Below are 19,949 nucleotides of genomic sequence, written 5' to 3' on the forward strand. Positions count from 1 at the left end.
GGTCCACAACTACTGAGCCTATGCTATAGAGCACGGGAGCCGCAATCACTGCGCCCACACGCCCGAGAGCCCGTGCTCCACAACAGCAGCAGCCACCTCAATGAGAAGCCTGCACACGGCAACTACAGAGCCGCCCCCACCTGCGGCAACTAGAGAACAGCCTGCACAGCAACGAAGACCCAGCAGAGCCAAAGATACATAAATAAATAACTACTTAACTAGAAAGCTGGCATCACAAAGCGGAAGCAGCCAGGCTCAGGGACCAGGAAAAAGCTTCCCTGGAAAAGGGAAGTGATATTTACTCTGAGAATTTAAGGATGAGTCAGAGTGGTGCTGATTGAGAGAGACCAGCACTGCAGGCAAAGAGAATGTGTCATAGCCAAGGGCCAGAGAAGAGGATGGACTCTTCAAGGAAGAAGCCAGGATAGCCAAAGAACAAGAACAAAGTGGTGGGCGGGGGCAGTGGAGAGGTATAAAATAAGGTTAGAAGTAGCAGAGACCAATCTTGCAGGGCCCAGTAAACTATTTTAAGGATTTTGGACCTGATTCTAAGAGCAAAGAGAAACAACTGAAGACTGTCAAAGAGGGAAGTGGCATGATCAGAAATGTGTACCTGGAAGTTCATTTGGGTTACAATCTAAAAAGGCCTAAGGAGGACCAGGAATAAATGTGGGAAAACCATTAAGAACTTCTTTCAATAATCTGTGGATTACTGACATGATGAATGATAGCTTAGACTAGGATAGTGGTAGGAGAAATAGAGAAAAGTAGATGGATTAAAATTATGCTTAGGAGGTAGAGTAAATAACCCTTGGTATTAACTGAAAAAGGGGTAAAGGATGACTCACATCTCCAGCGAGAGCACTGCTCACATTCTAGCCTCCAGCCACACTGAATGACTTGCAGCTCCCTAAGCCTTCATGCCTCAAGAGTAGAAATGCCCTGACATCATCCTTCAGCTGCAAACTGCCTCCTCAATCTAGCCTTCCTTAACTGTGCCCCTTAGGTGCCTTAATTCCTGTTCCCATAGAGTCTCATGCTTGCCTTTATCACAGCACACCGCATTATAATATAATCAAATATTTATGTTTCTATCTTCCCCACATGACAGAGTGCTCCTTAAGGCTAGAAATCACCTTTGGTTATTTTAATCTCTGCATCTCCAAAGCCTAATTACTCAAATGTCTGTGAATAAACTCTCACTTCTCATCCAGTGTACGTTCCTGTTCTGGGGAACAGAGAGAGTGAACTGAGTTCTTGGGGCCCGCTGTAGGAAAGAAACGGATATGGGAAGATGACCTGGGCCTGAGAAAACAGGCGAAAAAGGCAGCGTGGTTTCCTAGCTGGACAAACAGAGAGCTATGAAACTGCAGGCTTCTTTCTCCAGTGCTGGTAGTATAGAACTAAGAGCCCAAACCCAAAGAGGTAACTTTAAAAGAAATTAAGGGAAATGATTACTCCAGGATAATGCAGAGGCTGAAAACATACAAAGAGCTTCACCAATAGTTCAGAAAACAAATTACCACATTTTACTCTGCATATATATGTTATTCTTTGAAATTTTTACTAAAAATACATCAATATATTATTTGCGTAATTTAAAAGGTACTACACATAATAAAATGTAATGGCTCCAATGTGTAGCTGAAAATGCCTTCTCCTAGATGCACGCAGGATAAAAGCACATGCCACATGATTCAGCAATCCCATTCTCGGGCACATATCCAGACAAACCCTAATTTCATTGAAAACACCGATGCACCCGAACGTTCGCAGCAGCCCTGTTTACAACAGCCAGGACATGGAGACAACCTGAAAGTCTGCTGACAGATGAATGGAGAAAGAAGATGTGACTGTGTGTGTGTGTGCGAGAGAATAGTACTCAGCCATAAAAAGGAATGCAATAATGCCACTGCAGCAATATGGATGGACCCAGAACTTATCATACTAAGTGAGGTGAGTCAGGAAGAGAAAGACAAGTAACACATGATATCATTCACATGTGGAATTTAAAATATGACACAAATGAACTTAATTATGAAATAGAAACAAACTCACAGACATAGAGAACAGAGCTGTGGTTGCCAAGGGAGGAAGGGGGTAAGGGAGGGATGGATAGAGAGTTTAGAAGTAGCAAATTCAAATGGTCATAGAATAGACAAGTAACAAGGTCCAACTGTATAACACAGGGAACTATATTCAATATCCTGTAAGAAACCATAATGGAAAAGAATATGAGAAAGCATATATATAAAAATGTACAACCAAATCACTCTGCTGTACACCAGAAACAAGTATGGCATTGTAAGTCAACTATACTACAATTAAAAAAATAATAATTTAATTAAAAAAGAATAAAAATACAAAGTTACAAACATATTACTTAAAAAAATAAATAAAACACCTAATGGAAGACAGAGATCTATGAAACATTAATTACAACTTTAATGAGGGATACTCCCTAAAAAATGCCATAAAATACTTTCTCAAATTGTCATTGTTGCTTTCATTTTAAAGACACATAGTGGAGCTAATCCCATAGAACAATCTGTCTCCTATTCAAGTAGACTTCTGGTCTGAGGTGGTAACATCCAAACTAGAAGAGGTAGCAGTGAGGGATTCTGCTACAGTAGCAACCCCTCTGAAGCACCCTGATGTCCTGGGGCCCCATGCAGTACCATGGCTCACAGGAAGTTGGTAGTTTCATTTATAAGCAATGACTCCTTCCCAAGTCATCCACAAAAGAGCTGAAGACTAAAGACAGAGGAAGATAAATGGGAATTTTAAATTAAACCCTGAAGGATGAGTCCTCCTATCCTGCCACCTTTGACTCATTCTTTTTTTTTTTTTGACTCATTCTTAGCAGACAACCAAGCCTCCAACTTCAAAGACAAAACAGACAACATGAAAAGGCCATTCTTCACCTCCCTCCTACAATACTCATGATCTTACCTGCACCCCCAATTATCCATTCCTCTTTTCCCTCAAGCACAAGAAACAGGGATCTCTCATCTTTTTTTTCAGCTATCCCCCTCACCTGTGCTCTGGATCCTACTCCTTTCTCATCATTTGCAAGGACATTTCCCTGCCATCTATCTCCTTTCTTTCATAGGTCTTCAACCTATTTATCATTATGTCCGTTCCCCAAGTAGCTGAATCAACTCTCTCTCAAGACTTCAGTATCATCTATAAGAGGATGCCTTCAAGTATCTTCACCTCTGGCCTAGATCACTCTCGAGTTTCAGATACTTGCTAATCTCTAAGTATCTGCACGTCAATGTCCTACAGAAATTCCAACATGTCCAAAACTAAACTCATCATATTTTTCCTAAAACCAATTCCACCTTTATTCTCTATCTCAGAGAACGGACCAGTTTACCCAGTTCTCAAGTCAGAAACCTTAGTGCTACTTCCCTCAACTCCCATGCCCAATCAAGTCCTTTGGATTCAACCTCATTAATATACTCTGTGCGCTTTCCGCATCTCCAGAGCCATTTCCTGGTTCAGTTCCTTCTCACATCTCACTTGGATTACTGTTGCACCCTCCTACTCTCCTTATTTCTAGTCTTACTCTTCTCCAAACTTTCCACACAACATCCAGAGTTCTAGTTCTAAAATGCACACCTGACATTTCCCTATTTAAAGCACTCAATGGCACCCCATGACTTTCTGGGTAAAAGGTCAAACTACTTATTGTATGACCTTTCAAGACCTGGTCTCAGCTCATCTCGCCATCCACTGTACAAATTTTGTTCTCAGGGCACAATAAACCCGCCATTCACAATTTTCCAACTACTGTGCCCTCTCCCTAGTTTCAAAAATCCCACCCAGAATCCTAAAGCATCATATTGATGTCTACAAACCCAGGGCAGCAAAAAACTTTTAATCCTAAATTCATCTTCATCTAGAAAAACTTTTACTAAATTCTATAGTGCCACACAGTGGTGAGAGAGGGAAACGCATAGTAAAGATAAAGGAAATGTAGATGGAGGACACGTAAGAGAACATCAGGGAGCCTGAAGTGGTCTGATTCCCTGAGATGAATGGGAAATGCCTGGGCAGTGCTCCATGGCGGCATGTACCAGGTTCTCACGCCTACTCAGCTAGTCATGCTCATGACATCGCTCTCAGGAACTTACATCGCCGGGGCTCAGGCTGCCCAGCCCATTCTCCTGCTCAGAATCTTTCCCAGACTCCGTGCCCTGGGAGGACCGGGGATGGGATGGATGAATCCAGATCTCCAGGCGAGTGGTGTCATCTCCTACATGCCGGAAAGTGGATTTCTTCCCTTTCCGCCACTGGTCAGGGCTCAGCTCCAATTCTTCGTGTTGCTTCTTTTCCATCTGTTCCGCCTGTATGACATACAAACATGTAAGCTCAGACTCTCCTGGTATTCAGCCAATAAAGAGAAGTGCTCACCTCACCTGAGCTTGTTTACTAAGAACTGTAAAAAGTAAAGACTTAGCCATAGTTCCGAAGTACAGAATATCATCTGTTCTGTCTCATAAAAGTTACTTATTCTGTAAACCAGATGCTGTGGAACATGTACACCCAAGGGCCCTGGAGTGCTCTCCTAAAGATGAGTTTGGTTCTGCACAGAGACTGACTCTAGAACACAGACCCATGGCACCCCTTGAGGACACTATTAGTCATTTCCTAAAGGACACAGAGACAGTAACAGAAATGCATTCTTCTAGGAAGAAATGATTTTGCCTGCATCCCTACTCACCTTCCGTTTGGTCTCTTCAAACAAGCTCATGAGACTCTCCTTGGCAGTCAGGATAGGGTTGCTGGCAGCTAAACTGCGCATATAATAATAGACAGCATCCAGTTTCCTCCTCTGCAGAAAGAGGTCAGAGACACTGAGTCAACCAGTTCTCTTCCAGACTCCAGCCTGAGTCAGCCGACCCAGGAAACCCTACCATCCCTCCCAAGCTGTGAGGAATTCCAACAAGAAAATGAGAAAGCTGCCCACAGGAGAAGTCATGGTGATGAAAACAGAGCTCTCTTCTCATCCAGGACTATGTCTAACATGTAGAACTACTCTTAAAGCCACACACTCAGCAGTGGGGAAAAAGAATAAAGAGCCTCACAAAATATGAAAGCAATTACATTTTCTCTTTAGAGAAAGAAAATTGTCAGCATGTACTAATTATTATTATATTTAAATTATAAACAATGGCAATATCACAGAATAAGCATAACTATGAGGCAAATGATAAGCACTTCAGAAACAGTATTTCCAAACCCACGGAAACTGCCCCGTAGACATTATTATTCCCATTTTAACGATGAGGAGTCAGGAGCTCAGGAAGATTATTATATAACTTGGCCAATAAAGTCTCAAAGCCAAATCTCTGATAAGCTAGTATTTGAACCAAGGCCTCCCTGGCTCCTAAGTTCATGTTTTCACTACAACGTACTGACTCTACTGAGAAAAGGAAACTATTACTCAATGCATTCAGCAAATAAACACTTCAAGTCCAATTTTATAACCAATTAATAAGGAATCAAAGGGAGAGGGTTAGAAGGAAAGAAAATCAAAAGCCTTTCTATCTTTCTATCATATATGTCTTTACCCTTTCCCTGCCTCGAAATGTACCTAGACTACTACTTCCTTCTCTCCCCAGCGCCTACTTACTCTTTAAAAGTCCTTGCAATCATCCAACATGGTTAAAGATACACATTCTAAGCTCAACTGCATGAGTGTGAATTTGGCCCTGCCACCGATTAGGTATACGCCTAAGAAAGTCAACCTAGAACAATTTCCTTATCTGTAAAATGAAGATATTCACCAACATATATGGCTCCTGAAAAGAATAAAATTCACATAATTATACATTTAATGGAATATCTGGTACATGGTTTCAGTCAGTTAAATGGAAGCTATCTTTAATGTTATTCTAGTTATGCCACTCCCTTGATTTTACAGTAATTGATCAGTCCCACAATGATTTTTTTCATATTTTAACATCTCTGAAATCAAGACACAACTCACAATCAATATCTATCATCATCTTACTTGAGCTCACATTTTTCTTTCTTAGTGCCATAGAAAATGATGTCTCCAACAATCAATTGCATCATATCCTAACAAGTGTAATTTGTATCATTGTCTGTATACACTTGTCTTCTCAATGTTTTTTTTTCAGGACAGAAACCATATCAAATTACCTAGCAAAACACTGCACAGCATATTCTCAGCAAATACTTGGGATCCACTGAAGGAAAAGCTATAGAAAAGTTGAGAAAGTGATGTTAAAAAGACAATTAATTGGGTTAAGACAGAGAAAGAAAAAGAGGGACAGAGGAAAAGAACTCACAAAGAGTACTAACTTAGGTCAGAGGTCCATGAAAAAAAACGCACAGCAATTTAATTAGTGTAGCAACAAACCACTGAGGGAAGACACAAGATTAATACTCAAAAATTAGTTGTATTTATATATATTAGTAGTGAACAATCTGAAGAAGACATTAGGAAATAATTCATAATAGCATCAAAAATAACAACATACCTTATTTATACCTTAGGAATAAATTTAACCAAGGAAATGCAAAACTTTTAAACTGAAAATGACAAAACATTTCTGAAAGAAATCAAAGAAGACCTAAATAAATGGAAAACATCCTGTGTTTTTGCAAGCAAATATTTAGTACGGTAAGGATGTAAACAGACCTCAAAGCACTCTAAAGATACAATGCAATCCTTATCAAAATTACAGTGACTCTTTTGGCAGAAAAGAAAAAGCTGATCCTAAAATCCATACGGCATTCCAAAAAACCCCAGACAACCAAAACAATGTTGAAAAAGAACAAAGCTGAAAGACTCACATACCCCAATCTAAAAACTTACCACAAAACTACAGTAATTAAAACATAGTACTTGCACAGGAGAGAGAATTCAGAGTCCAGAAATAAATTTATCATACATCAACTGACTTTTAAGAGTACTAAGACTATTTAATGGGGAAAGAATAATCTCAACAAATGATGCTAGGGGAATTAGATAGCCACATGCAAAAGAATAAATTAGACCCTTACTTCACACCATATATTAACCAAAAATGGATTAATGACCTAAACAGAATAATTAAAACTGTTAAAAAAAAAAAAAAAAGGATTTTTGTATTTTCGTCTAAATAAATAAGAAACCTTAACTTTTAATTTGGTTAAAAGTTTCTTAGCTATGACATCAAACCACAAGCAACAAAAGTAAAAATAAATAAACCACACTTTATCAAAATTAAAAACTTTTTAAAAGGGCATTATCAAGAGAGTGAGAAGACAACCCATAAAATGGGAGAAAATATTTATAAATCACATATCTGATTAAGGTCAGACTATGTAAAGAACTGCTACATCTCAACAATAAAAGAGACAACTCAGTTTAAAAATATGCAAAGGATTTGAATAGACTTTTCTCCAAAGAAGATACGCAGATGGCCAACAAGAACATAAAAAAACCAGTACTCATTAGGGAAATGCAAGTCAAAACCACAATGCCATACAGCTTTGAAAGCAATTAGGTTGGCTACTATTTAAAAACACACACACACAACAACAGAAAATAGTGTGCTTTAGCAAGGACGCAGATAAACTGGAATCCTTGTGGGACTGTAAAATGGTACAGCTGTCGGTACGGTGATTCTTCAGAAAACTGAAAATGCTATTGTCAGATTACCCCATGATCCAACAACTCCACTTCTGAGTATATGCCCAAAAGAATCGAAAGCAGGGTCTTGAAGAGGTATTTGTACACTCATATTCATAGTGGTGTTATTCACAACGGTCAAAAGGTAGACATGTCCATTGAGAAATGAAATGAAAAACAAAATATGGTATATACACAACTGAATATTACTCAGCCTTAAGGAGAAAACTGACATGAGCTGTAACATGGATGAACCTTGAGGATTTAACGCTAAGTGAAATAAGCCAGTCACAAAAAGACACAAACTTTTTTATTCCATTTATATTCAGTAACTAGAGTACACAAATTCACAGAGACAGAAAGAAGAAGGGTGGTCACCAAAGGCCAGAGGGAGGGGAGAACAGAGAGTTGCTGTTTAATGGGTAGAGAGTTTCAGTTCTGTAAGATGAAAAGAGTTCTGAAGATTAACTGCACAACAATGTGAATGTACTCAACACTACTGAAACATTACGCTTTTAAAGATGGCAAACTTTGCTTTATGTGTGATTACAGTTAGAAAAATTTTTGTTGAGGTTTGACAGTAAACAAAACTCTGTAAAGCAATTATCCTTCAATTAAGAAGTAAATAAGTTAAAAGAATTTTTATTTTCTTGATTAAAAAAAAAATGGGTAAAGGACTTGAACAGACTAATAAGCATATGAAAAGATGCTAAATATAATTAAACATAAGGGAAATGCAAATCAAAAGTGAGCTACCACTTCACACAAACTGATTCTAAAGTTTACATGAAAAGGCAAATAAAAAAACATCCAGGATAGCCTACACAATACTGACACTACCTGACTTCCAGATTTGCTATAAAGCTAGCTATAGTCATCAAGACAGTGTGGTACCGGCCAGAGAATAAACAAGTAGATCAATGAAACAGAATAGAGAACCCAGAAACACACCTTCACAAATACAGTCAGTTGATTTTTGACAAAGGAGCAAAAGCAGTTTAAAGGAGAAAGAATAGTCTTTTCAGCAAATGATGTTAAAAACCGGACACCCACATGCAAAACAATGAATCTATACACAGACATTACACCTTTCACAAAAATTAACCCAAAATGGACTACAGACTTTAATGTAAAATGTAAAACTCTACAACTCCTAGGAGAGAACAGAGAAGAGAATCTAGGTAACACGCATGTAGCAATGCCTTCTCAGATACAACACTGAAAGCACAATCCATAAAAAAAGTTGATAAAGTTCTTAGATTTCATTGACTTTAAAAACTTCTGTGAAAAACACTAAGAAAATAAAAACTACAGGTTGAGAGAAAATATTTGTAAAACACATATCTAATAAAGGACTGGTATCCAAAATATAGGAGCTCTAAAAACTCAACAATAGGGACTTGCCTGGTGGTCCAGTGGCTATGACGCCATGCCTCCAATGCAGGGGAGCTTAGGTTCGATTCCTGGCCAGGGAACTAGATCCCACAGGCCACAACTAAAATATCCTGAATGCCACAAGGAAGACTGAAGACTCTGCATGCCACAACTAAGACTCAGCACAGCCAAATATTTAAAAAACAACAATAACAAGAAAACAATACAATTTAAGAATGCGCAAAAGATCTAAACAGACATCTCACCAAAAATACACAGAAAGCAAATAAGTATATGAAAAGATGCTGTACATCATCTGTCATTAGGGAATTGCAAGTTAAAGTAACACAAATAGGATTCTGCAAACCTATCAGAGCAAAATCCAGAACACCGACAAGACTAAATGCTTAAAAGGATGCACAGCAATAGGCGGGAATGCCAAATGGTACAGCCACTCTGGAAGACAGTTTGACAGGTTCTTCCAAAACTATATATACCCTAACCACACAACCCAGCAATCATACCCCTAAGTAGCTATCCAAATAATTTGAGAACTTATGTCCACAAGAAAACGTGCACAAAAATGTTTCTAGCATTTGATAGTCAAAACCTGGAAATAACCAAGATGTCCTTCAATAGGGGAATGGATAAACTATGGAATACTACTCATCAATAAACAAAAAGAGCTATCAAGTCACAAAAATACCTCTAAGTGCTAAATGAAAGCAGCCAACATGAAAAAGCTACATACAGTATGGTTCCAACTATATGACATTCTGGAAAAGTCAAAACTAGAGAGACAGTAAAAAATATCAGTGACTGAGAGAGGCTTGGGGGAGGGAAGAAGGATAAAGAGGTGAGTGGTGGAGCACAGGGTATTATTTTTAGGGCAGTGAAAACACTCTGCGATCCTGTAATGCTGGACACATGTCACTACATTTGTTCAAACTCATAGAATGTACGATAATAAAAGTGAACCCAAGTGTAAGCCGCAGACTTTAGTATTAACAAATGTACCTGCACTGACTTGTTAACTGTAACTAATGTACTATACTAATGAAAGATGTTAATAATAGGGAAAACTGGGAGTTGAAGAAGTATACGGGAACTCTCTGTACTTTCTGTCCAATTTTTCTGTAAACCTAAAACTGACCAAAAAATTTTAAAAATATAGTAAAGAAGAAGAAAAAAAAGTCCCCAGGTAGGGAGGAGGGAACCACAACGAGATATCACTTCATACCCACTAGGTTGGTCATATTCAAAGTAATGAAAAATAATAAATGTCAGCAAGAACATGAAGAAACTGGAACTCTCCTACACTGCTGGTAGAAATGTAAAATGCTGCAATCACTATAAAAAACAGCTTGGCAGATTCTCAAAAAGTGAAACACAGAATTACCATTTGACCCAGGAGTCTCACCCCTAGGTACAGACCATAATTAATGGTTAATTTTCTTAGATGAATTTTATCTGAATTTTTTTTAAAGCCATTGAGGAGAAAATTTTTTTTACATTTTCTAGTTAACAAATAATACTAAAGGGGAGAGAAAAAGCCACAAAGAGGGGCGATAAAAATCTCAACACATATCAAAAAGAGAATAGGACAGAGGTAGAAAGCAGAGAGAGCAATTCATAGATTCTGCAAGAAGTGTATCCTTAAACCACATTCCTTATTAACAATGTCAATCCATAATTAAAGTGTTAGGAATTTTTTTTTTAATTTTTGTGGAATAAAGGATAAAAATATCAATTCAAACACTATTTATGTGGGCAATGAATTTTACAACATTAAGAAAACTCTTCCTGCCAACGAACACGTTAACTGCTCCTTATATTTAAACCTTTGGTACCTACAATTGGCCCCTCCCCCTGAAGTCAGTTTCCTTACTAGGGGCTCTGTCAGATCCCAAGGCTCACTGTGAGAGCCACATTTAGAGGAGTTCAGCAAAATCAGAGAGGTACGATTTGGCATTTACTGTGCATCTGCTAAAAAGACTCCTAAGGTAAAAAGCTCAGATGAATAAGGGGATGATCTGGGGAGGAAGAATGTACTTAGAGCTAGTTGAGGACTTTAAAGGGGAGACATACAGGGAGCCTTCCTTTCCTTCTAGAGATGAGTAACCTAGTTCAACCTGGGGAAGGGAAACAAGACAAGATTCAGAGCAGAAACCTTGGTCAAAAAGAGTAATGTTTGGCTGCAGCATAAGCATTCCCCTGGGCACACGTAAGTGTAGTGAAAGTGGATTCAACTGAAGTGAAAGGTCCCTCACAACTTACCTCTGAAAGCAACAGTTAACAAAAGGAGTTTGAGGATGGCAGACAGAAGGGGGTATACTTTGGGTTGGGTGTTAAGATGAGTTCTAGCTCCAGGAGTTGATGCTATCAAAATCCATATATCTTACATATTGCCTGCAAAATACCTCCCCATCCAAAATTTCTTACCGTATAAACAGCCAGCAGAGCCAACTGGTTATAAGGGCGCCCATTCTTCGGAGCAATATGCTGGGCCTTCAGGTACCAACTAGAACAGAAAAACAATTTAAAATAAGATGTTTCTGCATTAACACTTTCCCCATTTATCACCTGATAGCCCTTACTACTTAAACTGTAACCCTAGAGTGGTAAAGCAGGGAGCACCTGTAGGACGTATATACAAGACGCAGCTCAGGTGGCCCACTGCTCTTAACAGGGCCTAGGTTAAAGCCACACGGGGAAGAGGAGTAATGAACAAGAAGCAACAGTACCTGCGTGCCTTCCCATAATTTGCCGTGTCGTTGGCTTGCTCCCGATACCTGGCAATATCTCCTTGGCAAATCATACATCGCTGGGCACTGATCAAGGCATATTTTACCTTCAGGAGAAACGACCAGTTAGCAGCATCTACCCAAGAAACTCTAACTTCAACCCCAAAGGGCAGGGTGAGGGTCAGAATCACAGAGCAGCATTAACAAGGGACCAGCAATCCTCAACAAAGTCCAGTCAAATGGAAAAAACATTCTGCCTGTCTTTGTAGTAGCTGGGGAACCTCAACTAAGTCTCTGGAACTCAACTTCTCCATTGGAATATAAAAATACCTATCTCACAGGGAAACTGGAGGGAAAATGTGTAAGAATACTTTATGAATTATAAAGCGATATACAGGGATTTCCCTGGCAGTCCAGTGATTAAAACTTGGCACGTTCACTGCTATGGGCCTGGGTATGATCCCTGGTTGGGGAACTATGATTGCACAAGCCACACACAGTGATATACAAATAGAGTAATAAAAGTTATTTGTTCTTTCCTTTCCATCCTTCCATCATCTTTCTCTCCTCAAACTATTAAAACCACTGTATTGTGTTACTGCACTCCATCTCCTTTGCAGGACAATAATAATTCCCTAAAACAGTAAGTTACCCTTTACCAAACACCCATAACATCCAGGATTGGGTAATACTACATGTATGTTTTCTCACTGATGGGCTTGGCATCTGTCCCTCAATGAGAAGATGAGTAAAACTTTAACTACCCTAAGACATACACTCAACCAAAAAACGTTCTTAAGGAACATCACTTCATAACACGTATATGCTGTTACTACATATTGTTAGGAACTTCCCTGGTGGCTCAGCAGTAAAGAATCAGCTCACCAATGCAGGAGACAAGGGGTTTGATCCCTGGGTTGGGAAGATCCCTTGGAGAAGGGAATGGCTACCCACTCGAGCATTCTTGCCTGGAGAATTCCATGGACAGAGGAGCCTGGTGGGCTACAGTCCATGGGGTCACAAAGAGTCAGACAAGACAGCAACTAACACTTCACCTGGCTAACGTCTTGGGTCTTCAGCCTTAGCTTAACCATGACTTCCTCAGGCCTCTATGATCCGCTAGGCCCCTGTACACCTACACCACACCCCCACAACACCCTTTGCAGAAGTCACTACACCTGCAGTTACTAATCCAACACCTGTACTCACCCCTAATGAAACTAAACTCTGAGAGTTGGGACCACAGCGTTCTTGTTCCAGGCTGAATTACGTGTGCCTGGAATGGCACCTGGTGCGTAGGAGGGACTCAACAAGTACTTGTTGATTAGTAACAGAGCTTCTGCATGGCAACTGATCAAAAGAAGCAGAAGGGCAAGAGGAAGCCTCTGTTCCATAAATCACACTCGTTTCTCTAATGAATTGACCTCTTATTCTCCCTTGGCCCTTTCCTCTCAACATATAATTACGCTAAAGTCTCTCCAAGGTTAAAAACAAACTTCTCTTGGCACTGTCTTTTAACTACTAACTTCCCTTCCCTCCTTGCCTTCACAGCCTTCTTACAAGAACAGCCTGGGTTACCCTCTCATTATATCTGCTACCCTACTTCTCATTCACTACAATCTGGTTTCCATCCTCTCCAAGTAATATAACTCGTGGTAAGGCCATCCAACCCAACCGACACTTTTCAGCAATCATAACATGTGAGGGTTTTTATAGCACTTGTCCATTTTACCCACCACCACCCTAAAATCTGGCTCCCTGCTCTTGGGCTGGTTCTCCCAGTTTCCCAACTTCTGCTTCAACTATCATCTACATATTGACGACTTCTGAATTTCTATCACCACTCCAGCTCTTTCTCCTGAGCTCCAGACAGATCAGAACATTCATTTGTTCATTTTCAGGTCCTCTACTCAAGCTGATTAAAACAGAACTAACCTCTTCCTTCCCAGCCTCTCTTCTAGGGCACAAAATTCGGGGAGGATCTGGACTCCTCCTCACGCCTCCAATCTCGACAGTCACACTGAACCAGCCAGCAATTCAACGCTGCTCCCTACAGTTTTCCAATCTGTCTCCTCTTCACCTCCACTTCCTCTACCTCATTCACGCCCACACCCAGCTCTCCTACCTCCAGTCTTGCCCAAACTCATCTAATTGCTGAGTCCCAAGAACATATCTATGCCATCCATTTGCTGAAAATCAATCTATAGCTCCTCACTTCTTTCAGGAAGAAAATCCAAACTCTTCAGCATGACACATAAGAGTTTATGATCCATCCCTTCCTACTTCGTTAACTTTTCCTCCTCCAACAGCCCAATGCACATTACGGATATCAGCATGCTGATTTCTTCCCAACGAGGTGTGGTCCTCTCACTGTGCCCTGTATCTAAACTGCCCCTTCCACTCCTAGCCATGTTTCAAAACTCAATCTGACAGTCGCTAAGAAACCTTCTTTGACCCCCCCATCAGTCTATAACAGACCCAATGCCCTCTACACTCTATACATACCATTACTACAGTATTTATGACATTACATTATAACTGTTGGTTTAACTCATCTGTTCCCCCATATCTTTCATTCTTGCATCCTCAACACCCAGCACATAACTAACATTAAATAAATGCTTACTAAGTGAATGAATAAATTTAACATAAAGAAGCTGGCTTACTGTCTTTCGTAATGGCTTGCTGCGAATGGCAAGACCGTCCATGTAGTCCTCCAATTTGAACTTGTAAGTGACCTGCAGCTTCTGAAGCAATCTATCAAAGAAGTCACTACCCTATAAAGAGAAAAAATAAGAATCAGCCAAATCAGCCTGTACTGATTCATTCTACCCAGAAACTGGGGCAAGAAACCCTTTCACAGTTCTGCTATTGTTCAGCCAGCAGATGTTAAGGGAGGTATGTGCAGTACTTAGTGGCTACCAACTAAACCCAAGACAAATTGATAGCATAAGCCTTTCTGTGGTTTTAAAGATATGAAAACATACACAGGGTTTGCCTGGCAGTCCAGTGGTTAAGGCTGAGCTTCCACTGTAGGGGGCATGGGTTTGATCCCTGGTCAGGGAACTAAGATCCCACACGCTGAAAGTTACAGTCACACACACACACACACAGGAACACACACTCCAGGTAAGACATTCAGAAAGCTTCCAAGCTCAAAACAAACTCCACCTGTTAGTTAAGCTAGAGTGTCAAGGAAGCAACAGAAGCAGGGTAGGCCTAAACTCAAGAAAAGAGCATATAAAGTTTGTTGTCAATGTTCTATTATAAAACACAGTATTGTGGGTGGTAAAAACTCATCCCAACTAAAGAATGCTGAAGCCTTTATCCTGAGGACATAAAGATGATGGTTTACCTCATCCAAGAGCTCCAAAAGTCTGTTCCGAATCTGTTCTGGGTTCTCAACATTCGGATCCTTGAGAAGCTGCCTGAACTTCTCAATCACCTGATAGAAAGCATTCTTCCACAGGATCTGATCCACATTCTGATTATCAGAGAACTCAATATCTAACAGAATACAGCGCTCATATAGCTGCAGCAGTTCAGCTCTGGAATAAAATACATGCAACTTCTAGCTCCAAATACACCACAGGAAAGGCTAGACCCAAGACCTGAGGTTCCTGCAAATCACACACCTTCCTTGGCAGGAAATCCAAAATGCCACCAGGTATAGCTCTCACTCTAGCTTCCATTCTGCATAGCAGAATGTCATTCTAAAGACAAGTTAGGTCTAGGAAAGTAGTTCTTCCCCATATACCTCTACCTGAATTTAATAGCCAAAGTAACAGGGTACATGCTGTTTATTTCTTGGCACTTTAGAAAGTCTTTCCTTTTCCATATCCAGAGTCCATGCTCTCTTAAAAGATTTTTTCTTCTTAAAAAGTGGGAAGCACAATCATTTCTAGGACTAGAAACAAATTTTTTCTGCTCCGCTCTTTTTCTAACTTCCCTTCCCTTACAAAAATTAATGTGAAAGGGAGGTAACACCCGGGAGTTTACCTGAAAGGCTTCTACCTTCCCCAGCCTTGGGGCTCTGTACACCTCCAGCTTATTCCTACTCCCCTTTAGCCAGGATGGGACCCCCCCACCCCACTCCATACCTGAGCTGAGCCATCTTCTCCAGGCCCTCAGGACTGATGCGGTCCCTGGAGAGCAGGTTGCTGAGTTGTAGTTCTTGGTTGTCAGCCACCCGGAGGAGCCGGTGCAGTTCCTGCTGCTGCATGTTCCTCATGTGCTGTTCCACCTCCTCAGGACTCATGGTGCTGGCAGGCAGAGGGCTACACACATACTGTCCTGACGGAGCTGGGTAGCCCGGGTAGTAAGGCGCTGGGTACACACCGTTTGTAGGGCCCACCGGGTACTGCAGAGGGCTATAGCCTGTGTAAGGATACTGGGAGGCGGGGCCTGGTGCCCGGGGGTAATAATAGGGGTTGTCGGAGTTCTGAAACTTATAGTAAGAGGCTTGGGCCTGGCGTGAGTCACCCCAGGAGGTAGGGCTGACTTCATCATCAGTGTCCAAGAAATGCAGCTGCGGCGTCTGGCTCTTTAGAGCGGGTTTCTGTTCAGGATTGTTTGGGTCCCACAATCGTCGAGTGGTGCCTCCCCGGCCCCAACTCCGAGATCCCTTGCTACCAGTTCCAAATAAAAGCCGAGGTCCCAAAGGCGCCGACTCTGGAGAGCCAGCTGAACTGACTGACAGGGTGGTGTGGGCAGGGAGAATGAGAATGCCCCGGCCGCGACCCCGAAGTTCCTGTCTCAGGTTTTTGGACTCCGGCTTCTCAGAGCCTTTGCCCCCACCGCTCAAGCCTTTGTCTGGCTTTAATCTATCCACCTCTTCCCTGGCCGGCCTCACCACTGGGGAATCTTTGTTCATGGTTTCTGCATCAAAAGTGACTCGAAGAGTGCCTCGATTTTCTTTACCATTGCTTTTCTGCTCTCCCTCCCCTCGGTCAGACCAGCTTCTTTCTGAGTGCTTCTTCCTCTCTGAGCTCCTCCGTGGTCCATCAGGCTCATCAATTCTATCCTCATCCAAGGAGTCGGTTGAGGACATAGACACCTGCTTCTTCAGTCGGGGCCTCTCCTTGGTCCGATCCTGGCGGCGGCGGCGACTTCCACTGTCAGTCAGGCCAGCCCCCTCGGCACTGTTGTTGCTACCAGCCGAGCTGGTGCTGCAAGTGCGATAGCGGTTCCTGCGTTTGTCTGAGCGGGAGTAGCGCTTGGCAGAACCTGGCTTCCCCTGCGCCGAGTCTTCGTTCACCTTCTTCACCCCCTCTCCCTTTCCTACCCTCTTTCCTTTTTCTCCCTTTGCAGCCCTTACTCTGTCACCACTTGGGCTCTTTTCAGCCTCCTCTCTGTCTGGCTTGTTCACCACCTCCTCTTTCACATTTCCCCTACACTCATCTTCCTCTACCCTCAGTTGCTCTACCTGGTTGAGGATTTCTTCCTCTTCCACCCGGCTGGTGGCTTCTTTGGTAACAGTCTGCAAACGCCTTCCAGGTTGATAGATCTGCATGTCCGGTTTCTTTGTCCTCTTAATAATTCTTAGGCTTCGATCCTCTTGTCCAACAGTCCGAGGAAAGGACTCCTGTGCCCGAATATTTTCTGAGTCTACAGGACCATTTTGCTGTGGGTTGTCTTTGCAGACATCTTTAATGAGCTGGGTACAATTTCCAACAGCAGAAGAATCTCTGTCATTAACAACTTCATTCTTCAACTCGTCACTCCCAGAGGGTTCCTTGATTTTAGGTCTGTTTCTTAGTCGGGAAAGACCAGGCTTATAGATTTCCAGATCTGGGCGCCTGTTATCTTTTCGCTGCCTGGGCTCCTTCATATTTTCTGCCATGTTGGAGAGAGTGTTGGGGAGAAAAAGGTGGAAGAATAAAGGGGAAGGAGAGGAAAAAAAACTGTCGTTAAAAGTAAAGCAAGAATTACACATCCAAGTGTTCATATCGATGGACAAGGAAGCAACTTTCTGCAGAAACGGAAATTCTACTAGGTTTAAGATATTTGTTCAGCAACTGACAAAACTAAAAACTTAACTATATTGGAGCTACCTACACTTGAGTTAGGGAAACAAGGGGGAAAAAATCATATTCTCTTGATTTTTACCCAAATCATACTCAGATCCACAAGACCCTAAACTACCTCATCACTGTCATAATAAAAGATCTCTGACCAGTTCTGCATTGGACTTTTTTTCTGCTATAGAGCTCTCAGCTCCACTGTGGTCTCTTCTGCCTCTAACATTTTTTATGGGGTGGTTGAGTCCTTTTAACATATTAATGGGGGAAGAGGGAGAAAATGAGGGGTATACATGTAACAATCCACAGTTCTGGACATCTCTGGAGAAAAAGTTTGCAACTCCAGTCACTGAACTTGGCCAGGACAATCCTCTTCTTAAGGCTTTCAACTACCCAATCGCATACCTCCGGTTGAAGCAAACAGGAAGCAGTTCCTTTCACATTCTTCATCTCCACTCATGCTCACCAACTCTCTAACAGCAGCCAGTAGAGTCATTTCAAGCAAACACTACTCAGACTATCATCATTAGAATACTGAGACTAACTGCTACTATGATGATGGAATATGAGAAGGAAAAAGTTCCATAAAGGAGCTTTCCCTGGAGGATGATGGAAGTATTGTGACATGCTCTCAAAACACCAAGGACTGGGGCACTCAAGAAGAAGAAAACTGGACTTAAGAAACCACTCTCCAGGCTCCAGGAACTTGCAGAATGACAGATAAGCAAGTATCAATTTTCTGATCGGTTACCTTTAGCTGTTAAGGGGAGAGTCAACTGTAAATAGCCACTAAATTGTCCAGCGGGGGAAGAAACAGGACTTAGTGAGACTATAGAGTACTCAAAATGGAATGCTATAGAAAATTCTAGTATTGTTCTGTTAACACCAGTGCAAACAAGCTCCTAACAGGCGTCACATGCTCCAGTATTTACACCCATGGGTGTAACAAACTTGAAAAAAAAACCCCAAAACCCTGAAGTTTAAGATACCGCTTCAGTATTTTCCAAACGTTAAAAGACTGTTTCATTCACTGTGAATAAAGGTAAAGCAGTTTAACTCCAGAATAACTCACCCTCAGCAGCCTTTCTAAGTTGGGGCGGGGGGGGAGGGAGAACCACTACCACTTTCCAGCAAGGAGAGAGAAAACAACCCGAATAATCCAATTCAGATAGCCAAAGAAAACCAATTTCACAAACTTCGGCCATAAGCCGGCAGAAACAGAACTACCATTCCTAAACGAACTCCCCTGACTAACCAAGAAGAGGTGAGACACTAGAATCTTCCCCGGTGTGGCTGGAGGCTTTAATTTGCAAGTTGGACATTCTCTCAGATTTAAAAAAACAAAAAACTGCTCCCACACATGCCAAGGCCAAACCAGAATACAATCAGCTTTCTGAGGTCCTGGATCCCCCCGGTGGCGCAGCCTTCAGAACCCTGCCTTGCGGGAAAAAGTTCAGCAAGGAAATACCAAGCTGTTGAACCTTTTCTTCTCCAGGTCTCCAGTCCCTACTCTCCAAGGGGGAATGAGACGGGGCAGGCCTGCGGCTGACTCCTCGGGGAACCATACACTCCGGGGGGCCTCCTCAGCCAGACGCCGGCGCCCAACTACTTGTCGCTTCCCCCGATAGCTGGCAACCCACGGGCTGGTGTGAGAGGGCCGGGGCAATGGGGAACAGTCACCTTCGTCGTGAGAAAGGGGGCGGAGACAGGAACCCGGGCTGGGCTCTCGCGGAGGGGCCTGAGCCGGCGGAGCCCGACCCCGCACCGGCTCTCGGACTGGTAGACAGGGGAGGGCCCGCCCCGCCCTCGGCCCCCGCCCCCACTGTTGGGGGAAGGGGCGGGGGCTCCGGAGCGCCGCGGACAGAGCGGGGAGGAGGCAAAGGAGGGGAGGGAGGCGGGGCGGGCAGGCCCGGCCCAGCAGCTGGGCGGCGCGACTCACCTCTGCTCCCGGCCTGTGGAGCCAGAGTGGCCAGGATCCCTCGCAGCTCCGACGCGGAGATCCGGACACGCTCCAACCCCTCCGCCATCTTCGCGGCTGCTGCTACAGCTGCAGCTACTCCGCCAGCGCCGCGCGCGCAGCCAGGAAACCACGACGGCCGGGCGGCGCGCGCGCGCTCTCACCCTCCTCCCACCCTTTTCCCCGCCCCCTCCCGCTCTCCT

At 42.6% G+C, this 19,949-nt stretch overlaps 1 protein-coding gene across 3 annotated transcripts in view; it reads right to left on the reverse strand.

The window, feature by feature from the left end:
- SMG6 (SMG6 nonsense mediated mRNA decay factor) overlaps positions 1 to 19,927 on the reverse strand; it is a 194,606-nt gene extending 174,679 nt beyond the window's left edge. Inside the window, exons 1-8 of one of the 3 annotated variants that reach the window (XM_061143085.1) lie at positions 19,729 to 19,927; positions 15,870 to 17,604; positions 15,125 to 15,317; positions 14,436 to 14,546; positions 11,770 to 11,876; positions 11,468 to 11,546; positions 4,730 to 4,840; positions 4,140 to 4,352 (exon numbers count right to left, since the gene is read on the reverse strand). In XM_061143085.1, coding sequence (XP_060999068.1) covers positions 4,140 to 4,352; positions 4,730 to 4,840; positions 11,468 to 11,546; positions 11,770 to 11,876; positions 14,436 to 14,546; positions 15,125 to 15,317; positions 15,870 to 17,604; positions 19,729 to 19,816 — 2,637 coding nt within the window. In that variant the 5' untranslated portion in view covers positions 19,817 to 19,927. Of the gene's footprint in view, positions 1 to 4,139; positions 4,353 to 4,729; positions 4,841 to 11,467; positions 11,547 to 11,769; positions 11,877 to 14,435; positions 14,547 to 15,124; positions 15,318 to 15,869; positions 17,605 to 18,194; positions 19,426 to 19,469; positions 19,612 to 19,728 lie in introns of those variants that run through there. The other 2 variants (XM_061143086.1, XM_061143084.1) reach the window with 2 other exon arrangements.
- Positions 19,928 to 19,949: the final 22 nt, after the last annotated feature.

The sequence above is a fragment of the Dama dama genome, chromosome 5, assembly GCF_033118175.1.
Source record: "Dama dama isolate Ldn47 chromosome 5, ASM3311817v1, whole genome shotgun sequence".
Classification (NCBI taxonomy): Eukaryota; Metazoa; Chordata; class Mammalia; order Artiodactyla; family Cervidae; genus Dama; species Dama dama.